General features: G+C 44.3%; 1 protein-coding gene across 3 annotated transcripts; it reads right to left on the minus strand.

Moving 5' to 3' along the window:
* Positions 1–241: 241 nt before the first annotated feature.
* Positions 242–21,691, minus strand: plcb3 (phospholipase C, beta 3 (phosphatidylinositol-specific)). 3 transcript variants are annotated; one of them, XM_037260197.1, is made up of 34 exons: positions 21,088–21,691; positions 16,300–16,386; positions 9,671–9,739; positions 8,461–8,598; positions 8,271–8,350; positions 8,151–8,204; positions 8,000–8,084; positions 7,501–7,601; positions 7,251–7,417; positions 6,483–6,635; positions 6,244–6,401; positions 6,072–6,154; positions 5,657–5,741; positions 5,389–5,536; positions 5,222–5,305; positions 5,062–5,138; positions 4,906–5,002; positions 4,742–4,826; positions 4,434–4,558; positions 4,214–4,368; positions 3,975–4,139; positions 3,811–3,910; positions 3,638–3,742; positions 3,474–3,568; positions 3,275–3,398; positions 3,120–3,161; positions 2,908–3,017; positions 2,239–2,348; positions 2,012–2,171; positions 1,869–1,945; positions 1,708–1,797; positions 1,583–1,640; positions 1,427–1,513; positions 242–1,361 (listed from the first exon to the last, which is right to left on the minus strand). In XM_037260197.1, the coding sequence occupies exons 1-34, from the start codon at positions 21,184–21,186 to the stop codon at positions 1,062–1,064; spliced, it is 3,753 nt and encodes a 1,250-aa protein (XP_037116092.1). In that variant the 5' UTR covers positions 21,187–21,691; the 3' UTR covers positions 242–1,061. The 3 variants fall into 3 exon arrangements, with proteins under 3 accessions (XP_037116092.1, XP_037116095.1, XP_037116094.1); XM_037260200.1 differs by having other exon boundaries at positions 16,300–16,408; positions 21,088–21,596; XM_037260199.1 differs by lacking the exon at positions 21,088–21,691 and adding an exon at positions 16,529–16,554 and having other exon boundaries at positions 16,300–16,408.
* Positions 21,692–23,586: the final 1,895 nt, after the last annotated feature.

Below are 23,586 nucleotides of genomic sequence, written 5' to 3' on the forward strand. Positions count from 1 at the left end.
TTCGTTTACATTCCTTTAGAAGTCCGTTTTCGCGTGTTAGCACGATCGCGAATTAGCATCTTTCCGCTAACTCGTTAGCCTGCCAAGTACTCCTTGTTGGTGACCGTACTTCGCGGATTTCACTTATCGCGGGTGATTTTTGGAACCAATTATCCGCGATATACGAGGGATAAGTGTATTTCAGTCACTTGGTATTTAAACTGAAGGTCAGAGAGCTGACAAAAAACACCCACGGACACTAGACTTTGTTAAAATGCCATTTAAATAAAAGGTTAAGAGTTGACAAAGGACGTGTTTGTGAGGGGAAACATTCAAACAGACAGGCAGCCAGTGCTCTAAAGAGTGTCAGGAGAGAGCACACCCCAAAAAAAAAGAAAAAGTGTCAACCCTCCTGACGTCTCGCTCAAGCACCTGTAGTCAGTAGTAAAATCCACATAAAACATAAAAATATGCACAGGGAACATTTACGAGTACCATCGATCAACCCCCTCATTCCAAACATATTAGAGGAAACACCAAACGGGAAATTTACAGATAAAATAAACACAGATAAATTAAAGTACCGTTATATTTGTGCAACACAATTTGGTAATAAAGAAGAATGGTAGTGTGTCTTTTCGAAAGGGGACTTCTTCAGAGATGACTGCACAGTGCAAAGTGGGGGAAAAACGGTCAAGGCTGTAGCACCCCCTGCTGGCCGACTACTATCATTACAGCTACAAATAACTCCGCGGATCCTACAGCGAGCTTAACGTGGAGGATGTCGGGGCTTTCTACCAAACAGTACCACAACAAGGCATGAAAAGTGAACAAAACAAACAAAATGGCGAATCTTAATCACTCCTTACCATGAAAATCAAGCAATAGTCTAGCAAGTTGTAAAATCTTTTTGCTATCCATGATTTTGATATGTCATCTGACAAACAGTAAAAAATAGTCACGCTCTAGAAGAACAAAGTAAAAAAAAAAAAAAAAGAATATAATTAGTACATTATCTTATTACCATCCCACATTAGAATCATTACAGCCCCCATTGGAATCCATTTGTACAAACGATAAGTTCAACTGAAGAACGTCTCCACCTTAGACATGGAGGGCGTCGACGACGAGGATGCGGCCAAAGAGGGCATGATATAGTCAAAGCTCTTGCTGTCCCTGCTGCGATCAGGCGTGGACGGGTCGCTGGGCGTGGAGCAGTTGGAGGGCGGGCCCGAGGCCGGGCTGCTGTTGTTGGACACGGGCGAGAACAGGGCGTTACTGTGCAGACCTTTGTTTTGGAGCTCCAGCTGCAGGTGCTGGTAGATTTCCTCGTGGAGGTGGAAGAACTCGTCCTTCAGGGTTAGGCTCAGCTCAGCCTGAATCTGCAGCGCCACAAAAACAAAAGAGGCTCAACCACCGACCGATCTTTGACTTGTTGGTGGCTCACCGTTGGCAGCTCCTCGTCGATGTGCTGCAGCACCTCTCGTTGCTTCAGCTTCAACTTCTCCAGCCTTCTGTTCTGAGCCTCCTCCAGCTGTGGTGAAAGGAAAACACGGCCGGGAATGGATGCGTGTCTCCGTGTCCACGTAAAATATTTGTTTACCTTGCGTATTAAGTTGACAGAGTCTTGAATGTGTTTCCTGTTGATGTCATTCAGTTCTCTGGCAGAAGGAGAAAAGCATTTGAGGAAAACCGAGCCGATCGTTTCAAAGTCGAAGACGCAATTACATCTCGGCCTTGTCTTTGTCGTGGCCCTTTGCTTCGCTGATGCTGTTCTGCCGCTTCCTGTCCAGGATTTTTTGAAGGTCTTTCTTCTCCCTGCGGGCAGAACAATCAAAATGCTGGGGGCCAAAAAAAAAGAAAAGAAAAGGGGATTCCGCCGCACTCACCTCTCGCAAATCTCCCGGAGCTTCTTGAGCTGAACTGCTTGGCATTCGTGCGCCGTTTCCTTCAACTTCTGGAAGGACTGAAAAGGGTACAAGCGTGTAAGCAATACGTAGCGGAGAACAACTTTTACAGGATGGTCCCGCACCTCCAGCAGGTACGCATGCTGCTTCTCCTGCTCCAGCAAGTGCAGCTGCTGCCGAAGCTTCAGTAGTTCCTGCATCTGCCATTCCCTGAGCTGCACCGCGTTTTTCTCGTGCTCCTGATCCAGGGCCGAGAGTTCTCGCTGCACCGGCTCTTGGGGCTCGCTGGACGGGAAAGAAAAGACAGCGGGCGTCATGGCCTGCCCTTGTAAGCCGTGTTGGCGATCCTTACTTTTTTTTGACACTGCGTTTCAGGTGTTTCTCCATCTGACTGCGCCTCCTTTGCAGATCACACTCCAGTTGGCTACTCCGAGACTTTTGCTCCTTACTAAGATTCCACACCTAACACACACGCAGTCATTTTTTTTTTTTCATCTCATCTATCGTGTACTACTTTCAGGTCATCTTTCAACAATTATGACAATTTGATTTTTTTAAATACAATATAAATATGATATGACAAAAAAAACCTTTGTAAATACAATTTTAATATACCGTAATTTTTCGGACTATAAGTCGCGGTTTTTTTTCATAGTTTGGGTGGGGGGGGCGACTTATACTCAGGAGCGACTTATATACATATATATGGGTTTTTTTCACTTTTTTGGGCATTTTATGGCTGGTGCGACTTATACTCCGGTGCGACTTATAGTCCGAAAATTACGGTAATATATAAATACAAAAATATAAAATAAATATGATATAAAATAAAAATAAAATATTTTAACAAAATATTTTTGATTTAAAAAGAATATACTTTAAAAAACATTTGTAAATACAATTCTCATATAATATAAAATTATAATAATAAAAAATAAATGATATAAAATAAAAATATTTTTCATAAAATATGTTTTTAATTAAAAAAAAAAAACTTTAAATTTAAGATTCATGTCTGTACCTTCTTCAGGTGTTTCTTTCTCATCTCTTTGAGGTCTTTGCTTTGCTTCTTCATGAGCTTCACGTAGTGTTTGTGCTGCTTCAGCTCCTCTATCGACTGCGGATCAGCGTCTGAGAGATGCGACAAAAAGTGAATCACGGGCACTTATCGAAAGGGGGAGGGCTGCAACTGATGAGAAAAGCGGCGAGGGTGGCGGGAATGGCCTCGGTTACCTGTCAGAACGGCAGCGATGAGGTCTTCCTTTAGGCTTTGCACTACGCAAACAAGCACAAAGAAATGAGGGAGGCAAACGTGTGCAAAATGGCGGATGGGGACGCACATCGTGCAAAAACAAAAGCGAGGTGTAGAGAAGGTCAAACTTTGTTACCAGGCGTTATGATGTCGGGACATTCGTCGGGTCGGTGAGGAGCCGGGAAGGGCGACGGGACGTGCCCTGGCAGGACCTCGGACTCCCTCTTGGCCTCGCCGTCTCCGGGCTGGTTAGAGCAACGCTAAACGGGGGCCAACCGACTCGTGAGCGGAAATTACTGGAACTCAAAGAATGCGCCGGGCGAAGGTCCTCGCACCTCATAGTTCTCCTCGAGGAGCACGGCCAGTTGCGTCTCCCTTTTGTCCAGCTGGCTGACGTGTTTGATGGGATTAGTCAGGGCCTCGGCGTACTCTGAAGAAAATGAAAACCCGAATGAATAGAAAAGTCAATTGCGATTTGACGTGCAATTTTTCCGCTCACCCTGGTGTTCGTTGGGAATGTAGTCCTGAGCTTCGGTGTAGACCAACAGAGAGGCCAGCAGGAGGGGCTGATTCAACTCGTTCTTGAGGTTGATGTAGTGGTAACCTAAAATGGGGGACGCGTGAGTTCTCAGTCCCCGGACCACCGTCCCCGCCCCTCCCCCACACACCGACCTGGTCTAATGGCCAACACGGGTAGAATGCGATGTCCGATGAACTTGCCGTTCTCCTCAAATGCGGCGAACCTCAGCGAGGCCAGCGTTGGGAGGACCACCTGGGGAGTGAAATTTTAGTTCGGAGAGTCGAGCACAAGACGGACTGACGGAAAAACGGTTCACCTTGTGAAAGACAAACGCGTCATCCTCCCAAATAGGATCCAGCGCGTTTCCGTTGGAGGTTTTCGTGCGTTTCTTTTTGGTATCTGTCGGAAGTCCGTATATGTCCACTTCCACGTACACGCCGACCTTTTTGTCGCTCAGGCTCAGGAACTGGCCTGAGATCACCTGACGGGGAAACAAAAGTTGCCTTTAAGTACACCGGGAAACTTGGCTAATGTCTACACGCCGTTTGCCCTGACCTTCACTTTGACCGTGTTGGCAACGATTCCATCCACGATGTTCTCCGTGAAAGGGTCAAAGTGCTTGTCCGTCCTCCTCATGAACTCGGGCTTCAGCAGGTAGCCGCTGTGGCCGTTGTACTCAAACACGCCCATGTTGAGCTGCATGGGAAGATCTACGAGAGAGAGATTTAGTAGACGAGGGCTTGAGTTGCTTCCAGTCCTCCAGTCGGGAGCTCACCGAGGGTCTGGAAGTTCAGCGCCACCATCTGGCAGCCCACGTTCCAGAAGACCTGTGGCATGTAGTTGGAGCTGTCTACCCGTGTTCCCTTTGGATAAATCCGGCTCAGCTGGTTCTTGTTGTACCTGGAGTCGTGCTGTTAAAGGGGAACTACACCTGAGAATGGGTCACGTCACCAAATGAAAGGTTCTAAGGACCCTTCGCTGATCTATACCGATTCTATCTAAGCCGCACCCGCGTAGGAGGACCAGGTTTCCCCAACCCATGTGACTCCACGGTCTGAACTGGATTCAATCCTCAAAGGATACTCAACAAAGTCAATGGGCAAGCTCTTCAGGGTGTCCATGCCTTTGGTCTCCACAAATGATGACATCTCAAAGAACTTCCTCCTCTCTGGCGTCAAAAGAAAGTATTGCGAGTATGAGCTCGCAAAATTTCACCAGACGTCGTCGGAAGCCACGTGGTCGCTTACTGGTGGCCAGTTCAAAGCTCTTGAATTTGACTGGTTCGATGTAGTTGACGAGCGTGGACATCTCCTCCGTGGCGTTGACCTCACTGCTGGCCGTACCCTAGAATGGACAAATCTGTCAATCGACCTTCCAAAGTTCCAAAGTCTTGAGGTTCATACCTCATCCGAGTTAGGTTTTTTCAGCTCGGTCAAGGGTTCATCTTCTTCCTCGTCCTCCTCGCTCTCTCCCTCGCCTCCTGAGAATGTGAAAATAAATAGCCTGACATGGCGTCGATGATTCAAAACATTTGCAGAGCTCAAACCGGCTCTTGGACCTAACCGATGGACTTGCGAGGATCCAAGTCTCTGACCAGTCTCTCGGCAAGCTTCTCTTCCTCGTGGGACAGGATCTGGCTTCCCTCGCCTTCCGGCACACACAAATTTCCCAATAAAGCCGCAGCATGTTTACTCGCAGTAGGTAGATTATTTCCTTGTCCCGCTCCATACCGTTGTGCGGAGAAGACGGCTCTTCCAGCTCGCGGCGTAGAATACTGCCACCGCTGGAGGGCCGGTGGTGCTGGTGCTTTTTCTTGTTTTTGATGAGAATCTTGCCCATCATCTCTTGCGGCGAGGGGAGCAGCTGGCCTGGTACCAGCTGTCATCGAGAGCGAGAAAGAAAAGTCAAGCTTCCGACCCGCGGCTGTATTGGTAAAGATCTGAAAGGGGAGGCTTCCTGAGGTTTGCCATGAAGAATGGAGGAGATCATCAGTCTTACTGGATATTTTTCCAGTGGGTCAATGAGCAAGGCGTCGCAGAATATGGTCCGACAATACTCCGCCATCTTGGCTTGCTGCTTGGCCCTGACAAACAAAAAAAGAAAAATGCTTTTTATACCGGCTAAGCCATCTTTAAAACGGTATTATTGTATTTTATACGGTGAACTTCCTCTGTCTACATGTGTTGCTCCACTATTTTTGTTAAAACACTTGAAGACTGCAACACTAATGCTATTTGTTAGCCCCATTATGGTGGTTTGTGTTGTTTGTTAGCATTAAGCTAAGACGTTTTAATGTTGCTTTGAATCCACCAGATGGAATCATCTTAGTTTTGTGTTTACTTTGACAATAGATTTCATCTGGGCTACGCTTTTTCTATACTGCCGATATTTCCTTCACTATGTCGGCGCTTACGAATCAACGTGATTTTCAAAGGACAGGATGACGGGGTACGGTGAGGTCTTGAAAGCGCTCTCGGCGATGGCTTCAATGACCTCCTGCAACCAGAAAGACGCACGCACATGTCCAAACAATGCCGGAATGTAACCCTGCGGTTCTTCGGCGTACGAAAGGTCACGTGACACACCTTGAAAGGTATTTCAGTGGTCATGGTGAAGCCGTGGGTGATGTATGGTTCCTCGTCGGGCGGTCGACCCTTCCAGCAGTCCAATTCGATGCAGCGACAGCCGGTGAGCAGCACCTGCCTGTACATCTCCACTGAGGACAAACCGGTCAGCTGACCCACTGGAGACGTACGAGAAGAAACAATGGGTGAAACTCGGACGCAAAATGGTCGCCGTCGACTTTGCGCGCAGCTGGCGCTACCTGTGAGGTACGTGTTATGCGAGGAGTTGATGAAGTAGTTCGACAGTGGTTGATTCATGTCGTCGATGACGTCCAGCCTCTCCGGCGGAACGATGCTGTTCTCCTCCCCGCCGAGATAACTGGTGAAGGCCTGCAAACTGATCTGGATCCGGTCTGTAGGTGAGACATAACAGGTGTTTTAGCTTGGGGGGCAATTTGTTCAAATCATTTCCATTTTGGCTTCTCTTGGTCTTTAAAACGTTACGATGGAAGAAAAGTTCATTTGCGGAACGGCGTGGTGCTTTTCCAACTTCCTGATGTTGCGAAAGTACCGTGAATGTAACCGGTCGCTTGCTTAGCTTGTGTAGCGTATGTGATTCTGCTACTAGTTGGAATTTACGCTCAAACTAAACACAACACACACACACATTGTATCTTTCAATAGAAGGCTTGCTTTGTTTTCAAAACACAGCTAGCGTAATTCTTATTATTAACGCTAAAGTCAATGTAAACTCCCATTGACATGCTAACAGGAAATTAGCATCGCCAATCCTTCAAATGACGAATATTCAGACATAAATGCAGTAGAAACACGCACACACAAGCAACATAAAGGAACATATTTCTTCCCAATCTGTTAAACACAAGATTTATTAATAGAGTTTGACTGCAAATTGTTTTGTCCCTCATCGTAATAAATCTCAACGCCGGCCAACACAGGAACAACCGCTGTTAGTTTTGATTGATTATTATTATTATTATTTTTTGAATTGCTCATATTTTACTGACCTCTCTCCAGCTGGCTGATGTTGGTTTCATATTTCTCGATGATCTGTCGGACCTGCTCTATTTTCAGAGGCGGGTAGAGAACCTCGTTGAGGCGCGAGTCGCGCTGCCGGCGGTTGATGAACTCCGTCAGCTGGTCCAGATAAATGAAAGGCTTTCCTTTGGAGCCACTGAAGGAGCAAAGACAAGCAGGTGAAACCCCCAAAAAAACAAAACAACTCCTAAGTAAGCATTCTAAATATGTATGGCTTGCCTTTCCATAAAAATGCTTTGAATCTCGGACCGCGGGCACAGAGTGTTGAGAAACTTCTGAAAGGCCTCCCATGTGAACTCATCTGGCTTTAATCCATCTGACTGTTGAGAGAGAAATAAATAAATGATAAAAAAGAGAATCCGAGAAACACTGTCAAGCAGAAGATAAAAAAGCCCGGAATCAAAAGACCAAATGGAGAAATGCTGACAGTGGCGATTTTACAAGTAGGCTGCTTGCGCTTCGAGTCTTGTGACTTCATCCTGATCTTTGGAGAAGATTAGGCTGTCCCGTCGAGACAAAAGAAACACAGTTTGAGCGAGAAAGCACAAGTCATAGCGTAGCTTCGAATGCCTGTGAGAATATTTGGTGACACAAAGAAACTTTCTTTTTTACTTAAAAAGGAAAAACTCTTGTCACTTTCCATGAAACGACAATATTTTTTTTTTTAAGCAGAATAACAAAGTCCGTTGAAGATCTACGACGCGATCGATTCGCTCACTTTTGCGTCACTCTTGTTGTTGAAAAGCCCGCACTGCTCCAGCGCCGTATCCACTCGCCTTTTGTCCAAAAACATTTTGTGGAAACTGCAAGACAGAGAAAGCGTGTTGAGCCTACGTTTCGTTTCAAAAGTGTCCGCGGTGGTGGCTCACTTCTTAATTGGGATCTTGCCTTCCTGATTCACCTGCAGCTTTAACTTGGTGTACCTGACAAACAAAAACACGCGTGTTAATCCAAGTCCTGCTCTGTAAACGTCACGCGTGCGCTCTTACGCTTTGAAGAGGAACGTGTTCCGTGACGCGTTCTGGGAAAGTATGTTTGTGGCCAAAGTGAACAGTTCGTCAGTCCAAATCTGTGGAACAAAGTTGAAATGCCGACACATTGTCGAGAAAGGAAGGATGGGATGAGGACAGATGGAAGGGTGGAGAGGAAGAGGAGCGACCGGTGGGTTGCCGTGGCTACCTTGGCCTTGTCTTCCTGCATAGCCTGGAAGTTGAAGAAGGAGATGTTGACCAGGTCGTTGCCGTGGACGACGGTGACCAGCTTCCCTTCCACGTTGTCGCCTTTGCCGAAGCCCAGCAATTCTCGTACCTTGGGGTCCTGAAGAAAACGTGACCTTCACGATGTTGTGACCAAATTGCAATTTTTCTAATAAGGGAAGAGCGAGAACCGAGACCAGGCAGATACCGGCCTTATTTCACGGTATCGGTACTCGCGATTTTGGCCGATACCAATATCAGACATTAGAAATTAGAATAATAATAAATAGTTGTCAATTTCATGATTCTTTCTTTAATTTATTTTAAGAAAAATGATTTACTGGGATATAAATGTCTTTTTGAAAAATGATTATTATTTTTTTGGTTAATTTTAGTATCAAACTCGATGCTTGGTATCAGGTTCGATGAATACTCAAGAACCTAGTACCGTATTTTCTGGACTATAAGGCGCACCTACAAACCTAATATTTTCTCAAAAGCCGACAGTGCGCCTTATAGTCCGGTGCGCCTTATATATGGACCAAATTCCTAAATTTAAACTGGCCCGAAGCACTGTGTCATGAAATCAATCATAAGTGGCCCGCTGAAGACTATGAATCATGAATCAAAAAGACTATGGATCATTATTTTATGATTATAAAGTAAATAGCTGCGTCTGAAGTTGAAATAAAAAAGATAAAATGGAGAATGATTTGATTTGGATTAAAAATCTGACATGATGCATTAATGGTGCGCCTTATAGTCCGGTGCGCCTTATATAAGGACGAAGTTTTAAAATGGGCCATTCATTGAAGGTGCGCCTTATAGTCCGGTGCGCCTTATAGTCCGGAAAATACGGTAGTCGTAGTGGTATCGGTCGAAAAAAGTGATATCAAACATTCCTACTTTTAACACCTAATTTAAACTAAATTTCCACCAAATCTCTTCTTCACATAAACAACAGTTGGTGACTAAATTGGATGTGTAAACCACACAAGGTCTCCACCACCGGTTGTGTCATTTCCTGGTCCATCTGCGCCGAGGCTCATTAGAGCCTCGTCACCTTTCTCAACATCAGCGAGCAAAGCGCACATGGCGCAATCCTACACATTTGGGTGACAGTCACACTTGAGTGGCACAAATTTGTCAGCAGGAGGTGACAGCATCACACACACACACATGCAAAAGCCTACCTTTGGTTGCTTGGCGTATTTTCCTGTTCTGGTGTCCCTGATGCTGCTGATGTCCAGTATCTCCACCTCCTAAAATAAAAAATAAAAAGCTATATTTTCGGGAATTTTTTTGAGCAAGAAACCAGTGCAGTTGCTCTTTCAAGGAAACCGCGGCAGGACTGTTTATAAAAGAGCAAAATGTGGAGGGGAGCGAAGATTAAACAAAGTTTAAAGCAACAACAGGTGACAGCTGTTCATAATCTAGTGTGGTCCAGAAGAAGAGACAAAGCAGCAGCGATGGATCAAACCTTCAAAACATGGAGGAGAGAATCATAAATATGAAGCGCCGCTATGGCTAGGATTTCCGCTTCTTGGTTTGCTAACTCTTACTATTATCAGATCTTTCAAGAATTAAAAAAAAAAAGTCTGTTTTTGTCACACTTCCTGTTTTTCGATTTGTGTCTGCCACTGTGTGTGAAAGGCCTCATTGCTCGATTTCTCTCGTGTTGCAGTTGTAGTTCCTGTCCAGAAACAAACTTTAATTTTTGGATTCCTTTTTTTTTTTAAACACGGAGATCGTTTCAACAGGGATCACAAATTGAGTTGGACTCCCGTTGGCCTGTGGAGAATTATTTGAGTCCCGAGGGGAATAAAGCGCTTCTGGGTCTGTAGGACGCGCACACAGGCAATCATTGAAAAACTTGCTCCTCTCCCACAGGCTGCGGTTTCATTCTGCCATCGCCATGGCGACTCCTTGGAGACGGGGCAAGAAGTGAGACGACAACTATGTGTGTGCGTTTTGACAGTTAACATTTGGTGGCTTGCCCTTCGAAATACGCACACGCTGCTAATCGCCGACATGCAGGCTCAAACTTGTGAAACATCCTGACTGGTTGAGCAAGCTGGTGTGTGTGTGTGTGTGCGGTGGGGGCTGAGCAACTCTGAAAACGTACCATGTGTCAGCGTGTGATAAAAAAAATAAAAAAATGCATGATTTCTGTGCACATTGCTGTTCGTCCAAAGCGCTGGCGGGGGGCGCGCTTGCCGAGCGGGTCGGCCATTTCTGCGAGTGCATTCCTGACATATTCGGGCCTTGTGCTCAGCTGGCCTGCCCGTCTCGCTGTGTAACATTGCGCTGGCCGTCGCAGCTGTACAGCTCCATTTATCCGTCAGTGCCAAGCTCGCACGCAGCCCACGCCGTTTATTGCTTTGGACTCTGATCGTGGCGCCTAATGAGCGGGACAAATACTCAAGTCCTTATCCTGGCCTGGCCATGTCCTTTGTATCTTTGCTAGGTGAGAATTAAAACAAACGTCGAAGAAGTTGGCCAGAGTCGATCAATCAGGCGCCAGTAGAGGTCAGGCTATATTTAGTCACTGCACTTTGTTGAGCCTGTCGTACACTTTTTTTTTTTTTTTTTGTGTTACACTGTCCTACATTCATCATCTGCGCACTGGAAAATTAAAAGCCAAGAAAACAATCAAAGAGCGCCACTCCTTTCCTGCGCCGCGCCCGCACGGGCCTTTTTGTTGAAGATCAACGCTCCAAATATGCCTGAGGGTGATCGACGGCGACGGGTTCAAATGTCGCGCGGCGGCGGCGCGTCGGAAATCGACCCCCCCCCTCTCCCCCGGCCTTTTGCCCCATAGCGACCCGCGACCTTTAACAAGCAGTCTAATTGTTCCCCTCTTGCTAATAAGTAACAATCAGCAATAAAGAAAGAGGCAGGATTAAGTTCGCGTCGCCAACAACGTTCACATGCCGGTTAATGCCGGAGTGAAAAGACAAACGGAGGGAAAATAAAATCACAATGCTAGTTTTAGTTAACATCAGCAAAAGCAAGAGACAGCACTATAAAAAGTCACATCTACACACACACTGGCTTACATATAAACAAAGCTGTCCTATTCAAAAGCAATAAAATGCGGGCGGGAACGGAGCAAGGCGAGCAGAGACGAGCTTGAAAAACAACTGGCGGCGCTCGTGAACCTTATCGCAGCTGAGGAAACGAGCGAGATGACTCAAACGAAACTTTTTTTTATTCAAGAAGTATGTATGAGCTGAATCAACTTTGTTTATGAAAGTCATTCAAATGAACTATTATTTTTCGTTGTCAATTTCAAACCTTTGAGTTCATTATAAACAGTAACAGTCATTCAGGTCATGTAGTTCTTTTACGGCGTGTCACCCAGAGGAGATGGAAGATAAACGACAAGATTTGTTTTTTCAAAATAAAAGCACTTGAACGTAGTAGTCAGTTCTTTGACCATGACTGACTTCTTGGGCAACAACTCCAAACATGAAAGTCTGTCTTAAGTTCACAACTTGGCAGAAAGGGAAGAGAAGCGAGACCCAACTATGTGGTAAAAGCTAAAAAAATAAAAAACCTGCTCTAAAAACAGACTAAACCAAAACTAAATATAAAAAAAAAAACGGACAAACTTGCTCTAAAAACGAATGAACGTGAACTGAATATGAAAAGTAATGGTTAAACCGAAACAGAAACGAAACAAAAAATCCCAAACTACGAACACCTTAAATTTGCAAGGAGACTGGTTCGCGCAGCCACCACGCCTTTCAGACAAAACATTGCGAGTGCAAAACGAGTTTGTACTTGTAGTGTTTAACAGATTGCCCAGCTCTCTTTCAAAGACCGCATAAGACGCTTGAATTAAGAACTCGTTAGCTGCTAATAGCATTGGCGGGCACCAAGAATGTCCACGAGGGCTCGCCTCGAGCTCAACGTCGTAGCAAATTACGGAACCATTAAAACCAGAATACAGTAATCCCTCGTTTATCACGGATAATTGGTTCCAAAAACAACCCGCGATAAGTGAAATCCGCAATGTACGGTCACCAACAAGAAGTACTGGGCAGGCTAAGCGGAAAGATGCTAATTCGCGATCGTGCTAACACGCGAAAACGGACTTCTAAAGGATTGTAAACCAACATTTGGAGCAATACTACATTGTCCTAAAGGTTAGACACGTCACCTCAATTTAGAATTTTTATTTTGACTTTTAAATGGTTGTTTAATTTGGAAAAAAAAATCCGCGATGTAGTGAAGCCGCGATAAACGAAACGCAAAGTAGCGAGGGGATCGCGAAACAGAGCGAATTATAAATCTGCTCTGAAATTATTTTTGAGTGACGTCGGAATCTTAATTAATAAACTCGATTATTCCATTCTAAACTAAAATTCGATAACTGCACTTTACTGAGGACAAACAAACGCTATTAGTGTTACATTCGAAGGTCCACGCAGCAAGCAGCTACACACTGCGCAAGCGCCGATGGCAATTCGGTCGGCGAATGATTTCTGTTTTTCTTTGGAATCAACTGCCCGCACCACAGTGCTACTCAACGTGCAGCCGTAGATAAAAGCAAATGTGACCATGCGGAAGAGGGGAGGAAGTTGTCACGTTATCAAATGACACACTCAACTTCCCTAATAACCCCTTGCCGTGCGTGCGTGTGTGTGTGTCCAAACCCTTTGTTGCAAGTCAATCCCCTGTATGTTAAAGTCAAGCTACTTGTACTTGCCAACAATTGTTCCTGAAAGCATCCATCTGGCTTATATTACGGGCACGCGCCATCTTTTTGGTTTGCTATAATGAACACAGCCATTCGAAGAACTACGGTAATCCCTCGTTTATCGCGGATAATTGGTTCCAAAAACCACCCGCGATAAGTGAAATCCGCGAAGTACAGTCACCAACAAGAAGTATTGGGCAGGCTAACGAGTTAGCGGAAAGATGCTAATTCGCGATCGTGCTAACACGCGAAAGCGGACTTCTAAAGGAATGTAAACAAACATTTGGAGCAATACTACATTGTCCTAAAGGTTAGACACATGTTTCCTCAATTTAAAAGTTTTATTTTGACTTTAAAATGTTTTTTTTAATTTGGAAAAAAAATCCGCGATAAACGAAACGAAAAGTAGCGAGGGATCACTGTAATTGGACGGCCATTTCAGAATTGATGCTGCAGTTGTACTTTAGTTGAAAATTAGGAGATGTTTGAACATCACCATCTCAATGTGAGGAGAATCTAATCAAAAAAAAAAAAAATCTTGGCTAATGGCAATACCGTGACAAGAATTTTGGACAATTTGTTATTTTATGTTAATTAGCCACTTTCACAACTTGTTTTTATTTTGCACTAGAACTTTTAAATAGTTTCAGCGTCCTCGCAATGCAGGTAACAGCGTACACACGTCTGTTTGTTTGCCATTTGAGTGTGAAGAATCAATTTGGCTCCATTACAGGCTAAATGGTGTGTGGTGAAGCAATTACATCCCTGGGGTGGCCCCTAAGGTGCTACTGACATGTCCATTATACTTTGTGGGTGGAAGAACAATCGGAAGAAAATTGGAACACGAGAGCGGCTGAAAAAAATTCACCCCACCCATCCTAAAGTCTGTCTTTGCTACTTCCTGCTCACTTTCCCACGCCCGCGCGGAAAAAAAAAAAAGAGCAAAATTAGAAGTGTTGTTTCAAGGAACTGCGGAGAGAGAAAACGATGTAAAGCTGGAGCTTATCTGAGGCGGTTTTGGAAAAGGATTCAAGGACTGTCCATTTGAAAGTGGAACGATTTGATTGGGTGCGACTCGGAGGGATTACGATTGGATTGGATTGATCGGTTATGATGCAATGACTTGATCGTTTTACAGACTTTGAATAAACTTGTCAGTCCTGTAAATGTGCAGCTTAAGATCGCTCCAATAAAAGATAATACGATATGTATCGCGATATACACTACCGTTCAAAAGTTTGGGGTCACAAAATTGTTTGGGTGACCCCAAACTTTTGAACGGTAGTGTAAATATTATTATAATAAAATATTATGAATTAAATATTATAAATCATATTTGTATAAGATTATATATAATCTATGAATATAAGTATACATATATATTATAAGATTTTTTACACAGAAGATTATATATATAATCTATAATTAATTATCTAAATAAATATATACACTACCGTTCAAAAGTTTGGGGTCATCCAAACAATTTTGTGACCCCAAACCTTTGAACGGTAGTGTAGTTCAAGGTGGAATGACTCGATTCGACAACATAGTAAGACACGTTGCATCTTAACCAAGAGCATAAATTTAAAAAAAAGGTTTAGCATGTGATAAAATTGCTAAGGCCGGCCTGTACAAGACGTGATGTGAATCCAGCTGTCGTTCCTTTTAAATATTATGAATTGGAAGCCCCCTCAAAGCTAACAGAGCAGGTAGGACATAAATCACCAGCGAGTCTCTCCAACTGTGGCTCACGTGAAAGAGGCTTAGACAGTCAATGTTGAAAAAGGAAGAAGGAAGGCAAGGCAGCGAAAAGATGAGAAAGTGAAGGAAGTCGGATGGACAAGATGTCCTTGTTTTATTTTCTTGTTTTTACTTGCCATGTAGCACTTTGAGATTCCTCCGAATATAAAGTGCGTTATAAATATAATTTATTATTATTATTATTACAAGAGAACGTTCAAATCATGGCAGGATAAATATTACAGAATCCCTTCGAGTCCAACCACCAAAACATTTTCGTGGAAACCTTTTGAATAGATTTTTAACGCATCACAGTGTGAATAACCTCGATTAACTTCTTTGACTTCCTTGCAAACGGCTCGGCTTCTCGTAAAGATTTCACTGATTTAAAAAAAAAAAAGTATTGTACAACGATTGCCTCTCAGTAACTGACTTTTCACTTTCTAAATGAAAGCTCAATGGGAGTTCATTGAAACTCATCCGTGATTACAATGTAAACCCGCCGCCGTCCTTAAACTTACGCAAAAAGGTAACGGAAGCAAATCACAACAGCCACACTGCAATATTTGAAGTGCCGCTATTCCCCATCCGGAATATCCCAGTCATCCGTGTAAAAATGTTCTCATTAATAAGAAAGAGTCAAATATCTGTGTAGCTGCGTCCTCTTTTCTCGCTCCCATGCTGCGCCCGAAAGTTCTCCTCGGGGGGCCACAAAGGCAAATGAAAGAGCTGAATGTTTCTGAAATAAGAGTGCAGTATTTCAAAAGGGCACTTGGCTGGTGGGCCGTGCGGTTTGCGATGACAACGAGCAGGAAGTGGTGGCAAAATAGTTTCTGTGGCACTGGGTGGCCTTGCATTTCCAGGGAAGTTGTCCCAACTTTGCATCTCCTGACACTAAACTCTCGCTAACACCCTCGTTTGTATCTTTAAATAAATCTTTGCCGAATAGTGTCACGGTGACGCCTCGGGCGACGAACGGCCTATTATCTCAAAAGGCGTTGGCGTAATGTTAAAGACACAAACGCGTTATTGTCGTGAATGAAGTGCAGCTGTCATATTTCTTAATGATGAGGAACGATTTGATTTTAGTAAAAAAGTCCAAAGGATTCGTGACGGCACCGCAAACTAAGCCGCCTTTTTTCTCCCCAGCCCACATCCTGCTATCACATTGCAGTTAGCTATCGGCTAATTACGTCCGCTAAATGCCCAATCTAATATGGCTGCCGTAATGGCTTGGAAGCAGTTGGTGGGCAGGAAGGACCAAAGCGAGATGATGGACTAAAAAGGATGACGAGCGCACCGAGGAGGAAACGAGGACAAAGTCGTTGAACGTCAGGGTCACATCCGTGCTAGCTTGCGTGTTGTTCTGCCGCTCACCATGTTGGCGCCTCCCGTCCAGTAGAGGAAGAATCCATCTGGGTCGACTTTCAGGGTCACCAGGGTGGGGGGACTGCTGCTGGGCTCCTGGGAAGGGGACAGAGAGTCACTGGAGTGACAAACATAGTGATGAGCTCATAATGATGGCACAGGAAGTCATTAATATGACCATTACGTGACCATTACACACCCCAGCTAGCCAGGCTTTAATTACAGCCAGCAATCTCACCGGAGGGACATTCGGCGACTCTGACGTTGTTCACTGCAGTAGCAGATGAGCTGACATCACGACATCATTGCCAAAGATCTGCCCGGCAACCCGGTAGAAAATAATTCCACTGCTACAAACACAACCTGATTAGCCAATATTACATCACAACTCAACCAAGCTAAGAGTCACAGAGCTAAATTTGAAAAAAAAAAAAGCTAGTCTACTTTGTGCGCTAATTTTAGAGCAAAACAGTTTCCTGTTAGCATATGTTAGCATGAAACAGGTAAGGCGATCAGAGATTGATATCAGAGATTTGCCTAGTTTTCTAAAAAGCAATCTGAGAAGTTCACTAAATGTCAAAAATACAAAACTGTAATCTGAAAAGCTGTTGGAGTGACCAGACACAGTTCTGCTCTTGAGGCCCAGCAAATTTGTTTTTGAATTTTGTTTCGTTTCACTTTTTATTGAAAGCGTCCCAGTGATTCATATAAAAAAACAATGAAAAAGAAACGTAACTGTCAAATTACTTACTGTTTACTTTCACATTCTCATTCTTATCCGAGTCCAATCATTCGAAGGCGTGTTTTTGTCTTACCAGAACTCAAACTACTTCCTTCTTCCGTGTTTAAGAATCGTAGCAAATGTAATCCAACTAACCTAAAATCGAGGTTGACGGTCGGACCCCTTTCCAATATTACAACGTGGGACCGATTTCATTTGACAAATCTCCAAACTTCCAACCTAAATTCACGCGGCCGCTCGACAATAACAACAAAAAGTTGTCCCGACTGGCCGTGTTTACCTGCCAGGCTGACATAAGTGGGCGACGGTTCTATACTTGGACCAAGTCCCTCATTAGCACACTGTGAAAATCACAAGGGACGTATCACTGTGCATACTTCAGTGTCAATCATTTGTTGTATTTTCCTCAACCTAATTGATTGCTTCGCTCGCGTCTCCGGCCGTGACCTTCTGACACGCTCGCTCATTATATGACCGTAATGATGAACGGCCATCGGCTAATGGTCACCACTTAGCCTCTCCTCCAGAGACGCTTGATATTATTTTTGTTCGGTCAGAAACCGGTACAAGTATTCATTCTTGAATATTCACTAATAGAGAACTGTTACTGGTATTAATCAGATTTTTTTTTTTTTATTCCTTAGACTTTTTATTTCTGGTTAAAAAGTTCTTCAAGATGATTAGATCACAACAAATATAAAACGTTTTGGATTTAGAAAAAAAAAATTACAATTGCGTTGTGGGAATCCAGTAAAAAGAAAAAAGCATTTAAGCCTTTTTCTTTTTCGGTAAAAAAAAAACGTAAACAATTAAATTATTCTTTTTAGTTAAAAAAAGAATCCACTGAGTATAAATCAAAGAGAAACTACGGTACCAATCTAGTCTCGGTATCGATCCGGACTAGATAATGAATCGTTCCACCCGACATTAACTCCCCGAGAGCGATACTGACTTGATATCAATATTTGGATCGTTCCACCCGCCATTAGCTGCTGCTGCTAGCATTAAATTCCTATTAAATCACCGGAGAAGAATCGGCGGGTGAGTGCCACAATCACTTCTTTAAATAAGTGTGGCAGATTTTAATAATCGTCAACCTCTGAAATGATTAGAAGCATCGCCGTAATATTTGGGTTTTTATGGACAGTAACTAGTATTTTAAAATATTGAAACCGCGGGCATTTGAAATTGACATCAGCGGAGATGTTCACATGAACCTCGAAGAACGATCACCGTTTTACGACATAGAGCGACCTGAAGCTTGTTTCCATTTAGCGTTCGGGGCGGTCATGTGGTTAGCATGCAGTGGGAAATGGCTGCAAACAGACAACTGTATCCATATTGATATGCCACAGAGCTTTTCAGATTCATCACATCTGAAGCTGCTTCTGAAGTTTGTTATGTAGCCGGACGTGACCGTAACTTCTCGCCGGGCTGCTTTATTTTTTTGTCACCCGCGAGTTTAGCAGGAAAAGTTGAGACATCCCGGCGTCATCACACACTTAGCATGTGGCAGTGGTTGACCTTGCACCCCTCCGTCCATCCTTCAAGCCATCCGTCCGTGACTCGTTTCTCACCCCTCCGTCATAGTGTTTGTCAGCGTGGTGTCAGAACACGGCGAGCTGTCGAGCGAGCGTGAATCAGTCCCGTCTTTTGCGGCTAAGCAAGATGGGTGAAGTTATAATCAGCGCTCTGCTGTCGTAAAAACGACGGCGTGCAAAAGGTTCAAACGTGGACGGCCAGAGGGAATAAAAACGAAGGCGCTCGAGTTCCAATAAGCTCACGAATTCAGCGAGTGGTAAAAGGCGACACTTCGAATCTTCAGGTTATCATTTGAAAAGATTCAATTGGACTTTTGGGAGGAATTTCAAATGAATTCAAAATGGGGTTCATCTTAATTGGCGCAGTCGCGGGTGAATGAAAAGGCTTCAGCTCCTGCTTGCAATTTTCCGACAAGCTGCAGCAGGAAGTTGTTGGATGTGAAGCGCGCACACCTACTAAACATGCACGCAAAAAAAAAAAACTCAATCGCTCATTTGGAATGCATGCCGACGCCTCCCAACCCCTACGTGCACAATTGTGTGTGTGTCATTTGATGCTAGAATGCCCAAAGCCATTAAGGAAACAGACAGCAACCTCTTTGCGCGACATTTCCAAGAAGAAACAAAGCGGAAGCGATAAGAAAATATGAGCGAAGGAATGAAAGGTTGGCAAACAGAAAGAAAGCAAAAAAAAAAAAAAACATGATGAAGAATGCCAAGGGGCAATAGTGTGACGAGATACTGGAGAGCAGGAAGGCCTGAGGGCATAAATTGGATTTTCATGTCAACAAACAGAGCTGATCCAAGGTATCGAGCAGATACCTTGACTCGTAGAAGGTGCCGATACCAGCCGACGATACTAAAATAAAAAAGCGTTCAGCAGCAATTAGCATCTGTGTATGGTATTTTTTCACATTTCTTGCCATTGCGTTGAATGAAATTTGAAATGTCACAAGTATTACAGGTATTGGTGAGTACTTGTGTAACGAGTCATTTCTAAAAATATACACACCATTTGTCCTGTACTGTTCCTTACATTATGCGGATTTTTGCTATTTCTATTCAGTTGTAAAACGAGATGAGGTTTCCCCAAAAACAAGTCAACTTAAAAGATTTATTTTTACGATGAACTAACAACAAAAAAAAAACGATTTACTTCCATGCCAATGGGAATATTTTTGTTTGCTCCGGGGCTCTTGTCATTGAGGTCTTAAAATATTTGAGTTATTTTGGAGAATTGCCCAACACAAGTTCCAAAGGGCCCGAGAGTCTTCATGGTAATGTTTTTGCAGGAAATTTCTTTCAACGCCGATGTCGCAGTTCTCCAAACTGGATCGCGCTCGGCCGAGGTTAATTATTTTAAAAGCCGTGAAAAGGTATGAAGGGCATTTAGCGCACTTAATCGCCAGCAATTCCTGGGAATTCCCATCGGGAATCAAAAGGACACACGGGGCTCAGTTTCCGTGACAAGACGCTTCTTTAGCATCCAAATGGACTCATCCGCACGAACGCACAACACGCCAAGCTACACGTGCTCGGCCTGTGCGCTGCGAGTCAACTCTGTCAAACAAATCACATGACCTCTTGACATAAGGAAGGTTTGTGTAGCTGCTTTCTGCTTGCGGCTACAAGTGTCGCACAAAGGTCTCGAACCTTCTTGTTAATCGCAAACGCCGTCCCGGCGAACTTTGCCCGTCACCGGAGCAAGAGCTTCACTTTTTTTTTTTGCTCCATGTGTATCCAAAGAAACATCAGCAGCCTACATTCCCCGCTCACCTGCTTGCTAGTACGACCAATGACAATCAATCACGACTAAAATCAACAATTTTATTATTCGTGCATTCCCGTACGACCAGGCGGCTGCCGCACGGCGGCCCGGTTTGAGTCCATCAGTCAGCTGCCCGGTTAATCATTGATCGCCTTATACACCCTTTTTAGTGCTCCATGGAGAAGCCTGGCAGCAGAATGACCCCGATGGCCACAAGCCGAGGTTGCCAAACAACAAAGAGCTGTGTCACAAATTCTACATCGATAATAACGCTCACTTTTTTCCTATATTCTCACTCGCTCCAAAAAGAGGAACACCTCGCACTATGACGTAATCAGTCCTACGTCATTGCATATGACAAGCACGGAGATAAAAATGTGTTATGTGAAGCCCCATTGGGCTATGCAGGTGTAGCCCTCCATATTGGGGGGGGGACAAAAGTAGCTGATGAGGAAGGGTGGTGGTGGATACGAGCCCGAGGAGAACCGGCTTGACGAGAATGGAGCTCAACACACATTCAAGAACTTTCTGGCAGTGATTCTCATTATGATATTCGTGTTGCTTCCTGTGTTGGAAGATTTTGCGCACACCTGCACTTGACACACATGATCGGTGGGCTTGTCACGCCATAAATTCGCCCCGACGTGTCTTAATTATGACACACACGCACACAAATGAATGCTCGCTCAACTTTTATGTCCAAAACAAAGTCGTAAGATCTGGGTTGCCTCCCCCCCTCTTCTCACCTCGTCCCATTTGATGAATTTACCGCCCTTCTTGAGATCCTCGTGGACGGACACGGGTTTGAGCTGCAGCGCGTGGACTCCCGGCTTGGCCCCGGCCATGGCGAGGGACTCTGCCCGGGTGCCAACGCCTTAACCCCGGCGAAGTCGAGCGGGGGCTCCTGGCGAGGGACGAACCGCGGATCTCGACGTTGGTTTCCTCCGCCTTGACTCAGGGACTTCTCTCTTCCGGGGCACGCTTCGGAGCAGTTGGGCTCTCGACTCAGGTCACAGGCACTCGGAGAGACTTGAGAGGAATAACATGACGAGTGGGAGTCGAACGGTGACGGACGACACAATCCGCTCCGGGGCGCGTCCACGCCACGCGGCAGCGCGCGCGCACGCACGCGGGTATCAAACTTGATTGCTGGGGGGCGGCTTGACCCGCTTTTGTTTATTCGCGCAGGATCCTTTAATCGCGCACTTGAGCCCACGGAGAGATCCTTTCCTTCCGTCCTCCCATCTACTCGAACCCTTCACTCCCTCCCCAACTTCCTCCCTCTCTCTCTCCTGCCTCCTCCTCCTCTCCTCCTCCTGTTCTTCTCCTCCCAGCATGTTTTCTGTGGGGCTGGACAAAAAAAAAAAAAAAAAAAAAAAAAAAAAAAATGGAAGGCAGAAGTGAGACAGAGGAAGAACGTCTGACTCAAGTGGAGAGAGTTGGTGGAGTTTGAAGTAAAAAAGGAGGAGTCTTTGGTATCCTCCATGTGGCTCCTCAAGTGTCACTCGGTGCATGAATGCATGTGCTTTCCTTTTGATACGAGCAAGGAGGCGAATGGAGCTTGTTTCATTTTTTACACGGTGTCATTAAAGTTTTAATGAGGCTTTCTGAGGAGTCCGCGGAACAAAATGTACATTCCGAGCCCGGATAGCCCACAGTGGTAGACAAGACAGCATACATCTGTTGAGCAGCAGCTTGCCATAAACAATCAACTATCTGTAATGTTATGTACAAGTATATCTTTACATACGATGAGACGTCCAACAAAAGTTTGAAAGATCAACTTTGACATGGGGGGTGCTCATGTAAAGCAATAGATGCCATTAAATTCAGAGATTTCCTTCTGTTGGGGGAAAAGTGCCAAAACACAGATTACTTGCTTTAAAAATAACTGTAAATAACCAGTTTACCGTACACAATGACACTCGGTTTTGCCACGTAGTTGAAAGTGAATTTGTAACAGTGACATTTAAGGATAAAGTTTGTTCGTGTGAAGAAGAAAAAAAGACAATGTTTTGACTTACTATAATTATTTAGATTTTTTCAAAATTATTTTGTTTGACTTCTGGCTCAGTCTTTACGAGAAATAAGATTTCTGGGTTGAACAAGAATGGGACTTTTGTGTAAATAAATAAAAAGTCTTGGCTTAAATACATTTTTAAAGAATCAAAATATAAAATACGGGCAATATTTTTTTACTTGGCTTCCAACTATCAATGTTGTAATGCAAATCTCAAAAAATTATAATGTACATTTTTTAATTATGTAAAAAAAAGATTAAATTTGGGGATTGGTGAAATTCCACACGGCAAAAGACTGAAGTGGGTGAAATTTGGGTGAAAGTATGTCTTGAGAGGCAGAAAGTGGACCGGATGGGATGTTTTGGCCACTTTAGAGCGCCTCGTCAGCAGTAAATGTGCATGTCACATGGCCTTTAAATACTGAAGGTGTTGCTGTTAGGCAAACAAGTAACTGCATGTGGGCCAAACAGGTAGTTCTTCCTCCACTCCTTTTGGGGTACAAGCAACACTTTATGCAATCCAGTCCTGTCTAAATCCTGCACTACAACATGGACCTCACATAAAACACTCACAGAGCAGATTTTTTTTTTTTTGGCCGCCATCGCTCCTTCTCTGACTCCCCAACTACATCCGGCAGGAATGTCTGCTATGCCGGAGCCCGCTGACTAACTTTTTCTTTCACCCGGCGAGGAAGACTGGATTTATCACAAACATATAACACATGGCAAAACCCAACATCAACCAAGACATTTGCATTCCCTCAGCAGCAAAGGGCCACATGCATAAACGGGGATATTGTGTCGCTGTGGCGCATACACATTCGCACGCAATTGTTTTTTGTTGAAGAGCGAGCACCTGTGCTCTCAATAGACTGGTTCAGCCCACTCTCTGTTTCTCTAATGCTATTCTTTCTTTTTTTGACCTCTCTCCCCCACTCAATCAGCTCACTGCTAATAAAACACACACACACACGAACGAAGGCATATCAATTAAATTGCATACGTTTGTTGTGTTAAATGCGACAAAAATAGCACAGCTTTTTTTTCATACCAATTAAAAGTAACCCAAAATATAGAATGGTCAAGTGTTTGCCGAAAAAAGCCAAATGAGAGGTTGTGTTAGGTTATAATTGAACTATGAGTCCGAGAGACCTTCACCCACTTCTATTTATGCCTTGGAGTCCAGCGACAGGCGGATTTTTCCTATCAACGAAGCCAAGGAGAA

This window comes from Syngnathus acus, chromosome 10, assembly GCF_901709675.1.
Source record: "Syngnathus acus chromosome 10, fSynAcu1.2, whole genome shotgun sequence".
NCBI classification, from domain to species: Eukaryota; Metazoa; Chordata; class Actinopteri; order Syngnathiformes; family Syngnathidae; genus Syngnathus; species Syngnathus acus.

What these genes read in the sequence shown, in the direction of transcription:
- plcb3 (XM_037260197.1), bottom strand. Translation starts at nt 21,186, where the DNA reads ATGGCCGGGGCCAAGCCGGGAGTCCACGCGCTGCAGCTCAAACCCGTG. An exon ending in GCATAACACGTACCTCACAG is followed by an intron (nt 6,402 to 6,482) that starts GTAGCGCCAGCT and finishes GTACGTCTCCAG; the next exon opens with TGGGTCAGCTGACCGGTTTG. An exon ending in AGCATGCGTACCTGCTGGAG is followed by an intron (nt 1,946 to 2,011) that starts GTGCGGGACCAT and finishes TACCCTTTTCAG; the next exon opens with TCCTTCCAGAAGTTGAAGGA.